Source organism: Pelobates fuscus, chromosome 8 (assembly GCF_036172605.1).
Source record: "Pelobates fuscus isolate aPelFus1 chromosome 8, aPelFus1.pri, whole genome shotgun sequence".
NCBI classification, from domain to species: domain Eukaryota; kingdom Metazoa; phylum Chordata; class Amphibia; order Anura; family Pelobatidae; genus Pelobates; species Pelobates fuscus.
The window spans coordinates 47168845-47180367 of NC_086324.1; the positions used below are offsets into that span (position 1 = coordinate 47168845).

Consider the following 11523-nt stretch of genomic DNA (forward strand, 5'->3'; position numbering starts at 1 on the left):
AGACTGTAGCGGGGCAATACAGGTTTTGGGAAGACCAATAAGGAGAGGGTTACAATAATCCATGCTGGAAATTACTATAGCATGGACAAGCTCCTTGGCAGCATCTTGCGTTAGATGCGGGCTATACTTTTAAGATGGAATCTACAGGATTTGGCAACATACTGGATGTGAGGCTCAAAGGTGAGGCAAGAATCAAGTATGACGCCAAGACAGCGCGCTTGCAAGGATGGGATTATGTGGATATCACTGACTTGAAGGGAGAGCGAGAGAGGAGGATCCGTATTAGGAGGAGGAAAGACAAGGAGCTCAGTTTTACAGAGATTGAGTTTCAGAAAGCGGGAGGACATGCAGTCAGAGATCGAAGAAAGGCAAGCAGTGACATGTTGCAGGACGACAGGGTATCATCAGCGTAGAGGTGGTAGTGGAATCCAAAAGAGATAATACGTTTGCCAAGAGAGGCAGTATAAAGAGAAAATAGAAGGGGACCAAGGACAGAGCCTTGGGGGACTCCAGCCAAGACAGGATGAGGGGAGAATCATTAGAAAAGGAGATACTGAATGAGCATTGGGAAAGATAAGAGGAAAATCACGAGAGGACAGAGACACAGAGACCGAGCAATTGAAGAGTTTAAAGGAGGAGAGCATGATCAACGGAGTCGAAGGCAGCAGAGAGGTCAAGAAGAATTAGTATGGAGTAGTGGCCTTTGGATTTATCTGCGATTAGATCATTAGTAACTTGGATAAGAACACTCTCAGTAGAATGGAGAGGGCGGAAGCCAGATTGAATAGGGTCAAGGAGAGAGTTGGAATTGAGGAAGTGTACATACAGGTAAAGATAAGTATTTCCAGAAGCTTTGAGGAAAAAGGGAGCAGGGATATGGGGCGATAGTTAGAGGGGGAGGACGGGTCAAGGGAGGGTTTTTTCAGGATAGGTACTAAAGTGGCATGTTTAAGGTCAGCAGGGACAATGCCAGAAGACAGAGAGCAGTTGAAGATGTGTGTTAAGAAAGGCACACGACAATGGGAGAGAGATCTGATAAGGTGAGATGGGACAGGATCGAGCGGGCAAGTGGTGGGGTGAGAGGAAAGGAGAAGCGCAGCCACCTCTTGTTCAGTAGCCGGAGAGAAAGTCTGAAGGGTAGGAAAGGGATGATCTACGTGTGGTTGGGAAACAGAATGGCAAGGTGGGGAGAATTCTTTCCTTAGCTGTTTAATCTTGTCGGTAAAGTAGCATGCAAAGCTATCGGCTGTAAAGTTAGTTTGGGGGTGGCCACAGCAGGGCAAAGACGAGAGTTATAGGTGTCAAAGAGACGCCTGGGATTGCGGGAGCATGAACTAATGAGAGAGGAAAAGTATGACTGTTTGGCGAGGGCAAGGGCTGCGTTGTATAAACACAGTATGAATCTATAATGGAGAAAGTCTGACTGGGTGCAAGACTTCCTCTAGGAACGTTCAGCACAATGGGAGCATCTTTGCAGGTAGCGTGTTGATTTAGTATGTCACAATTGGGGGGGTGTCCTCCTCGAGGTGCATGTTTGGAGCGGGGCTGCAAAGTTCAAGGCAGAGGTAAGGGTAGTGTTATATCTGGACATGGCCAGTGAGGGAAGGGAGAGGGAAGGGATGGATAGCAGTTGTGAATCAATATCAGCTGACAGCTGCTGGAGGTCAACAGAATTAAGGTTCCTCCTGAGTTGAGGGGGTTAGGCTGAGGTTGTTGAGTGAGGGGGTACTCAAGAGCAAATGATAAGAGGTGGTGATCAGAGAGAAGAAATGGAGTGTTGCAGATATTAGATACTGAACATGCAGAAGAGAAAATGAGGTTGAGGGTATTGCCAGCTACATGGATTGGAGAATTAACCACTGCGATAGCCCGAGGGAGGAAGTAATTGAAAGTAGTTTAGAGGCTGCTGAGGTCAAAGGTGGGTTAATGGGAATATTGAAGTCCCCGAGAATTAGGGATGGAATATTAGAGGAAAGGAAGTAGCATAGCCATGCAGTAAAGTGGTCAAGGAAGAGGAGAGGGGCACCAGGGGGAACGATAAATAACGGCAATGTTAACAGAGAAGGGTTTGAAGAGGCGAATCAAATGAATTCAAATGATGGGAAAGAGAGGGAAGGGGGGGGGGGATAGAAGTTTTAAGGTGCAGTGAGGTGCGAGAAGAAACCCTACACTACCACCTTTACATTCAGAGTGTCTTGGATTGTGGGTTGAAGTTGAAGACCACCAAAGGACAAAGATGCCGGGGTAGCAAGAGGTCGTGGACAGCAGTGGATTTTGTAATATTGCAAACAGAGCATGCATTCCAGAGGACTGTATTGAAGGAGGATTTAGAGGAAGAGTAACATGAGATATGTATGAGATTGGTGTGGTTCCTTGAGTTTGCACATGGTGGGTTTGCTGAGATGGGACCGGTGTTTGGAGAGACATCACCAGCTGCTAGGAGCAAAAGGATAGAAAGGAAGTGAAGGTGGGAGAAGGATTTGAACGTTTTGTAGGAGGGTATGTATATTGAGGATTTGGGAGGAGTTGGAGGAGATAGGCTGGAAAGGTATATGTAGAGTGCATGGGATGAATAGAGAGGGGAGTAAAATGGAAGTAATGAAGATGGTGTTGCCAGGGACAGGTGAGCAGAAGGACAGGGCTATTTTACTAATGAGAGAAGTTAGTGTGAAAGTGAAAAAAGAGAAGGGAGAATATTATTTAGAGAAAATGTGATACCACTCTGGGTTCTCTTAAAGCAACACTCTAAACCTGTAAAGCACTTCCTTGGCTGTCAGACAGCCGGTCCTGTTACTTCCTGGCAGCTTAGCTCTGTGAAGCTGAACTGATCAGGCAGACAATTATCCATAGTACTTGCCTTGCAAAGACTTATCAATGAGAATTCAGCTCATTCAGAAGTCTGTGATTGGACATCCACGGAGAAGGAGAGGGCTAGCAGTAGCTGCAGATTATAGAGCTGTAGCTATTGCAAGCCATGATTTCATGTAACTGCAAAGAAGACATTCAAAACAAATTAAATGCTGCAATTATTCCTTGGGGGCATTCCTGTTGTTGTTTTTTTTTATTTGAGTGTTCCTTTAATAGTCCCCTCTACCACATATATACATACAGCATTACAAAGTTGCACAGACAGCCTGTGTGCTGGGACTTGCAGATAAACATGCACACGCTGTCCCCTCATAAATACGATTGAGGGAGTGAAAAAAAAGACTCTTTTACTGGTTGTTGTACAATATACAGAGACGGGCCCATGGAGACTTGGTCAATTTGTGCTTGCCCAAAACTGTGGTGAGATTCCTCTGCCACAATGGCATCTCTACATAGACTTGTTACATATTTTCTGATCATTCTCAATAATACTAGGCCGTTAATAAGGAGACCACATTTCCTCAATCAGCTCCAAACAAGAGCCTCAATCATGCTTCCTCACTCATCAGACTTGCGGCAGGTGACCTCTGCTTCCAATCCTACACTTAGGGGGAGATTTCTCAAACTTAACAGGTGCTATTTTGGCACAAAAGTGCTACTTGTTTAGAGACATTCTATTGGTTTCTAAAGCAATTGGTCTTTTTTTAGCACTTTGCCACAGAACACCACCTGTTTATTCCTAAATCTCCCCCTTAATGTCCTTTTTGCAACATATGCAAATTATGGTTTGTTTCACAACGTTTTAAAGCCTCCGGATGCAGATTGTAAGCATTTTAAGAGGAGCCTTATTGACTTCTAATTTCTGTTTACCTTATATTTTATATCCTCGTTAAAGCAATATATTTTGGAGCTATAGAAATAATAATTAAAATGCAGTTGATATGTGATTCAAAACCCCCAACAAAAGTCATAGAAACAGTGCGAATGATCCCAGTGCGAATGATAATGATCCCAGTGGGAATGATAATATGGAAAGCTACCCTTAGAATTGTATGTATATATTACTTCCAACACATTGACCTTAGGGGGGACGTTAATTTGTAAATCAGTAAAATGTTGTCCTGTGAAAACTGAATTTGCTCACTTTACTTGGGAATGTAGAAACATTTGAGAATGTTTCAATTTGTTTTGAATTTACCAAAATAAAATCAAAGACCATCACAGTTCACTACCAAGCAAATAAATCCCCAACGCCTGGGTTTTGCATTAAAAGCCAACGGGTAACCTACGAGTCAATATCATTGGGAGAAATTGTAATAAACACTACAAAGCATGGCTTACAAAAAGGTCATATAGAATCCAAATAAATAAACCAAATTGAATCAAAATCTTCATTTAATTTAGTTTTTCCATTATACAAAACATCTCAGGAGAAACAAGCAGAAAGTCTCAAAGCTTAAAATGAATTATATGACATGCTGTGATAGCCGTAAAGGGATTAAACTTCAGCTAGGGACAAAATCCACAATTTAACGCCGATAGAGAACTGGTAGAATTATTACAGGTTCATAACTTAACTATTTGATTGCTGTGCAAAGTATCGCAGACTGTTCTTAAATCTGGATCTTAAAGGGTTAAGGCATTCAGCTGATGCAGGTGCTGTACATATACTGTGATTTATAGATCTGGAATGTAACCAGGATCTGTATTGTATCCTAGAAGGAGCTGCGTTCAGAAACATTTAACAAACGTACATTCGGTAAAGATTCCTAAAGTAAGCTGATACAACTATTTAATGCAAGACGCAGTCATCACACACCTAAAGCAATGCGGAACAAAATGCATAGTATAACAATTTATGTTTGCAAAGTACTTAAACTCCATTAACAAAGCTTACCTTGAGTACTGCTACAACTATTCTGGATTCCCCCGCTTGGATAGCTACTGTACTCACTGTAGTAGTGGAAAACTGTTCGACAAAATCCTTTTCGTTTGACATGATGTCTGTCGGCCAGATCCTAAAGGGCCAAAGTGTATGAAATATAATAATTACTAAAAAAAGATCAACTCTTTAATCACGCTGCCTCAGTATCGATGGTTTCTGAATGTAATCACCAAGGGTATTTGCAAGCATTGAAGAGGGGAAAAAAAAAAAACCTCAGCCGGGGCACATTACATTAGCAGAAGAAACTAGCAGGAGGTTAAAAATAGACGATCCCATTGAGTTTATCATCGTCCCGTCACAGAACCGACACACCCCTAACTTCATAGCACAGAGCTGTTTGAGCACTTCTGCTATAATCAGAGATGTCAAAGCTCCCTATAGCTCGCTGCTCTTAATGGTGGATAAGCAAATGGAATAAGATACTTTAACAACACTTAAAATAGCTCTAAACGGAGAGCACATTATTTTTTGATTTTTTTAAATTATATTTTTTTGATGTTTTAGTTTTTTTGTGTCGTTAGAAGATATTTTTACCCATTTTTTTGTTTTCTTTTTTTTTGTATTACAAAGCTTTAAATAGCATTGGAGTTTATGACTATATGAACTATTTATAGCCAGATAAAAAAATGCAGACAATGTGTCTGGGGACAGCAGGGATTTGCTTGGGGCCGCACTGTGGTTATGGTTATTTAAAAGTAGAAAAGATTATGTTCTGATATTTAAAAGTTGACTAAATATAAATATTCGCAAGTTTCTAACTTTTAATTAACCGGAAGAAAATTGGCAAAATTCAAACTGCATATTGCTCGGTGCATGCATTATAGAAAAAAACTGGAATCTAATTCACTGTATTACAGAGCATTCGTAAAGTATTCAGACCCATTTTTTCTCATTTCTTTTTATATTGCAGCCTTATGCTACAATTTTATATATTGTTTTTATTTCACATCAATCTACATTTAATATCCAATAATGACAGAGCGAAAAACAGATATTTTGACACCATTGCATATATATTAAACAGAAAAAAACTGAAATATCATATTGACATAAGTATTCAGACCCTTAACTCAACACTTAGTTGAAGCATATTTTGCAGTGATTGCAGCATCAAGTCTTTTTGGATATCATGCAACACACTTTGCATACCTGGATCTGGGTAGTTCCTGCCATTCATCTCTGCAGATCGTCTCAAACTCTGTCATGTTAGATGGGAAATATCAGTGGACAGCCACTTTAGTGTCCCTCCAGAGGTGATCAATTGGGTTTAAGTTTGGGCTCTGGTGGGGCCACTCAAGGACATCTACATAGTTGTCCCTAAGTCACTCTTGCATTGTATTGGCTGTGTGTTAATGGTCATTATCCTGTTTTAAAGTGAACCTTTAGCCCAGGCTGAGGCTCTGAGCGCTCTGGACCAAGTTTTCATTAAGGATATCTGCATACAGCTTTCCTAAAACCTTGACTAGTTCCCCAGTACTCCAGTCCCTACAATTGAAAAACACCCCACTGGTTGATATTACCACCACAATGCTTCACTATTGGCATGGTATTGAGAACGTTATCAGCCGTGTTTGGTTTCCTTCAGACATGATGCTTTGATTTGAGGCCATATAGTTCAATTTTGTTTTCATATGACCAGATAATCTTATTTCTTCCGCTGGCCAGTCTGCCATAAAGTCCAGATCGTTTGAGTAGTACAGTGATGGTTGTTCTTCCACAAGTGTCTCCCATCTCCAAACATGATCTTTTGAGCAAACCCAGGGTGATCATCAGTTCTTGGTCACCTCTCATGCTGAGGCCATTCTCCTCTGATTGCTTAGTTTGGCTGGACTGAGTCATGGTTGTTCCAAACTTCATCAATCTAAAAATTAAGGAGGCCACTGTACACTCAGGAACCTTCAATGCAGCCAATAGTTTTTGTAGTCTTCCTCATAGTGCCTTGACACAATCCTGTCTCTGAGCTTTGACCTTATGGCTTGGGTTTTGTTTACCTATGCATTTAAACACGTGGAACCTTATATTGACAGATGTGTGCCTTTCCAAATCATGTCCAAGTTAAGAGGTTTAGGTGGATGATTTTAAAAAGTGTTTATGTCTACTTAGTATATTAAGACTATAGAAGATGGCTTTGCATTTCATGAGTATAGTATTATTTCCATCTATTCATTCACTAAGCTTAGAGCTGTGGTGTGACTTCTAGTTCTGTAACTTCAGTTAATAAATAGACTTTTGACAAAGGGTTAATTGCTACTGAACTGACAGAATTATTCACTAAATTAAATTTTTACATTTTAGTTACATTGGAAGCATAGCAGACTTGGAGGTTTTTGTTTTTTTCTCAAACCGTTTTGTGAATTGGAAGTTACTCTCCTCCAATCAGCGGCACCCATGGCGAGGATTCCTCTTCCAAGATTCTGAGCAGCAGAAGGACAGAGCGTTATAACAACTTTATTTCAATTAAGTTGTTATGGTGGCCAGTTCTTTTAAGAATTTACATAAATTAACAGTAATAAAATGATTTAGCCCAGTATTAGGAAACAAACCACGTATTAAAGATAAATTGTCACCTTTGCCCTGTTGACAGCTTAGTTTTCCCAAATGTGAGTAAACACTATTAAAGTATTTACTGGGGTAAGAAGTGCAGCTGAGCACAGTGTAAGTACTGTCTTTGATACATTCTCTATGAGTGAGCAGTGTAGCTAAGCACCACTTCTCTGTACTGTCTTTGACATTTCCCTAGCTGTGCCTTCCCATGATGCTGTGCATGTGCGTATGTGCTCATGGGCTGGTAAGCATGGCATCATGGGATTATCAGTTATACCATAGGACACGACAGCATGTGCCTTGGCAGCCTCATTTGAAATTTATATTTCTGTTTTTCAATTTCACAATCAATTGTTAACTTCTAGTTGTTAACGTATAACAATTCCTCTCTAAAGAAAAGTGTTTGTGTTTTAATGGAGCTACTCTACTTTACTGCCCAGATACTAATATATATATCTCACTATTTAGCAGATTTACACTAAATGGAAATATGCATACATTTAATAACCCCAATGGAAAAAATGCATATCTAAAAACAGCTTGCAAAAGCTACAAATCTCTTGTCTGCTGCCTTTGCAAGACCTCCCCTTCTAACTCTGCCCAGACTTTCTGTGGCTGTCCAATCACAGACAGCCCAGTGCAGCTCAATGAGAAGTCTTTGCATGGCAGGTGCTCTGGGCAAATGCTGCCTCCTGAGTTTAGCCCCACTGAGCTAATCAACCAAGAAGTAACAGGTCAGGTTGTCTGATTGACAGTCCGGGCTGTGTGACAAGGTTAGTTGATAAAAGTGACAAGTTCTATTGAAACCTGCACTTTTTGTAAAATGAATAAAAAAAAGGGGACACACTCTTCACACATGAAGCACTGCAGCAAGCTAAAGTGCTTCAGGGGGTTGGAGTGATCATTTGAGAACAACACATAGTTTACAAAAGTAAAGGCGTTTGTGGAGAGTTGATGAAGAGACTAGAGCTCATAAAACTATACTTTAGCTCAGTATAGATGATGTACCACAAACTAAATCAAACACCATTATTGTGATTGGGGAGACAGCTGCCTGAATTCTGCAACAGAGCAGCTGGGAAACTGACACAGGAGAGAACCTATATCTGCCCAACATGCACACATCACAGGAACAAAAGGCAAAACAAGTCAAGGTGTCAGAATCATCATCATCTTTTCGTTAAAACAGCACATTTTGGGGGGGGGGGCGTGGCTACCAACGGAGCAAGATGGCCGCATAAATCTTAGCTCCGGCACATGGGCTCCGAAAATAGGCGACTAAACCCTGACACAGACAACCCAAATACCCAGCAAATCAACATGTCACAGCCTAAGCAAAAGAGGCAGACGACTAAAGCCGAAAAACATAATTTCTTTGGCCAAAATGCCACGCCGGCAAAGCACACGACTCAGCCGCACCAACAAGATGGCGGAGAAAGCTCGCACGACGACGACCCTGTTATTGAACCGGGAATTCCCTCTTTAGAGGAACCGGTCACTAAACAGTTCCTTATGGAACAATTTGAGGCATTTTCCTGCAAAATGATGTCCGGCTGGAAAACGGACCTGGCAAGCCTGAAAAAGGACATAGGGGAATTGGGCGCGAGAACCTCCCAAGTGGAGGAGAAAATGGAGGAAACACAGGACGCACACAACCAACTAACGTGCCAGGTTGACTCCTTACAGTCTACTGTCTGCACACTAGAGAACAAAATTATGGATATGGAGGACAGAGCGAGGAGGAATAATCTGCGGCTACAGGGCATACCAGAATCGGTGGCCCCTGTGGACCTCCGGGCCTACCTGCATGAGTTCTTCCGAGCCCTGTCGCCAGATACGCCGTCGGATATGCTGCTCTTAGACAGAGCTCACAGGAAACCAAAGCCACGACACCTGCCAGATTCAATACCCAGAGATGTCATCCTGTGTGCCCACTATCACCACGTCAAGGAGCTCATTTTGAAACAGAAATAACAAAGACGTCCCCAGCAAATACACCGACCTGAAGATTTTCCCCGACCTGTCAGCAGCAACACTGCGTTGGAGGAAAGCCTTTCAACCCATCACCACCATCCTCAGGCAGCACCAGATCGCATACAGATGGGGGTACCCCATTAAGCTTCTTATCTCCAAGGACGGTACGACAAAAGTTCTACTTTCGCCAGATAAGGGGGAACAGCTTCTCCGAGAGTGGAAGCTCCCTCGACCAAACAAAACGCCAAAAGAAGCAAAGAAGCTGCCACAAGAGTGGCGACAGGCATAGAAGCCATGGACTATTACCAGCCACATAACGCTTTCCACTTACAGCAGCATGTATTGGCTGGTAATGTATATATACCACACTGACCCTGCTTGTCATGTTGACTAATGTCGAGCTGTTTCATAGTTCTGATGCTAAGAACTATCTGTTAATAGTTATAGTTTATTATGTTTAGCCAGACCACCCTGCGACATTTACTGGAATTATCCATATATCGCCAAAGCACACCTGAACCCTGTACTGCCGAGAGCCTTACCCCGACTTCCTTAGGTGTATCTTCCCCTGACTGAGGGATTACCTGTCACCAGCACTACCTAACCATTAAAGGTTCTGACAACCTGCTTAAACTCTACTAAACCCAGACGGGAACGAAACCCACCTCCTGAGGTGATGATTCCGAGGTCCAATAAACAGACCTAGCCCTTAGTGGACCGAGTTGATAGACCAGGGGTAGGCAACCTATGGCACGTGTGCCATGCACGGCACTCGGAGTGTCTTTGCATGGCACTCAGGGCCAAACAGGCCCTGGCCTATCAGGAGTCCCAGTGAAACTTCAGATATCTGCTAATACAAAAAGGTAAAGAATGATAAAAACACACAAGTATTATTATGGCGCTGAATTATAAAACAACAATAATTACTAAAAAGCAGCACTATATACAGTGAAAAAGCTCAATCACCTATACTAAGACGATACAAAAATAAAGTGCACTCTGTGTGTCTCTGTGTGCCAAAAAGACTTCCTGGTTCCAAACACTTCCGGGAGGCGAGGCTTAGCGGCCGTCTAGCGTAATGACGTCAGAGCGTCATTGACGTCATTACGCTAGACGTCCGCTAAGCCCCGCCTCCTGGAAGTGCTTGGAACCAGGAAGTCTTTTCGGCACACAGAGACTCTGTAAAGCCGGCGCCGAAAGAGAGACTGCAAAGCACAGCACTTACCATAAGGAGGAAAAAGCCAAAGAGGGACTTACCTGCCAGATATAGCGACCTGCCAATAAAGGATTTCAACTTCACCACAGTTTCCAGTCTACATCATTGCATGAGAAGCCATCATAGTTTAGAGCAGACTTGATTGCTCTACCCTTGTGAGTGTTTTGGTTTATATTTTCTTAATATTTATATTTTAACATATTATCCTATGATTGTGAATTTTCCCTTCTCTTTTTGAGACACATATTCGATTGCTGACAGAAGTTTTAAAGCAAATTCCATAATTGGGAAAGTTAAGTATTGGTTTTCTATTGCACAAAATTGTTGCACTAAAAGGTTTTTGCACATTTTGTATACTTATATTTATATTTGTAAGTGTGTTGCACATCTGATGCACTTAATCACTTTATTTGTACAATATTGCACTAATTGTTTTCACTGTTTAAAAATAGGCACAGCGCACTTTATTTTTGTATCGTAATACAAAAAGGTGGTGCAGGACAATCCTCAATTAATGCATTACAGCATGTAGAGAAAGTGATCTCAGATCACTTCCTCCCAGCACTTGTGAATAGGAATCCACACTGTAGTAGAGCAGCCCGCAACTGCTGTTGCACCTCCTGTCCTTGACCTGTACCTGGCCAGCCTGGTCCCCACTGGAACCCAACCACACTGCTAGATATACACAGACCTGCAGAATAACCCTCCCATCATACAAATAATACAAACAGCCCAAACACAAACATACACACAATTCCCACAAACTCAACACCACTTACAATCCACATACATGCACACAACCCCACATGCAATATACCAAACAGTCCCTCACATACACACACTACTAAACACACAATGTGACATATCCATTGTAACGGATCACCTGGCACCCCGACCGAGTACCCTCCGTTGATGGATGCTCCTAGCGCTCTCAGAGGACTCCAAGCACTGCAGACGACACCACAACCACCGCAGG

The 11523-nt window shown here is 42.1% G+C and overlaps 1 protein-coding gene across 4 annotated transcripts in view; it reads right to left on the reverse strand.

The window, feature by feature from the left end:
* CCDC141 (coiled-coil domain containing 141) overlaps positions 1-5035 on the reverse strand; it is a 136826-nt gene extending 131791 nt beyond the window's left edge. For all 4 annotated transcript variants that reach the window (XM_063429789.1, XM_063429786.1, XM_063429785.1 and 1 more), the window contains exon 1: positions 4766-5035. In XM_063429789.1, coding sequence (XP_063285859.1) covers positions 4766-4867 — 102 coding nt within the window. In that variant the 5' untranslated portion in view covers positions 4868-5035. The remainder of the gene's footprint in view (positions 1-4765) is intronic.
* Between the last annotated feature and the right edge of the window lie 6488 nt (positions 5036-11523).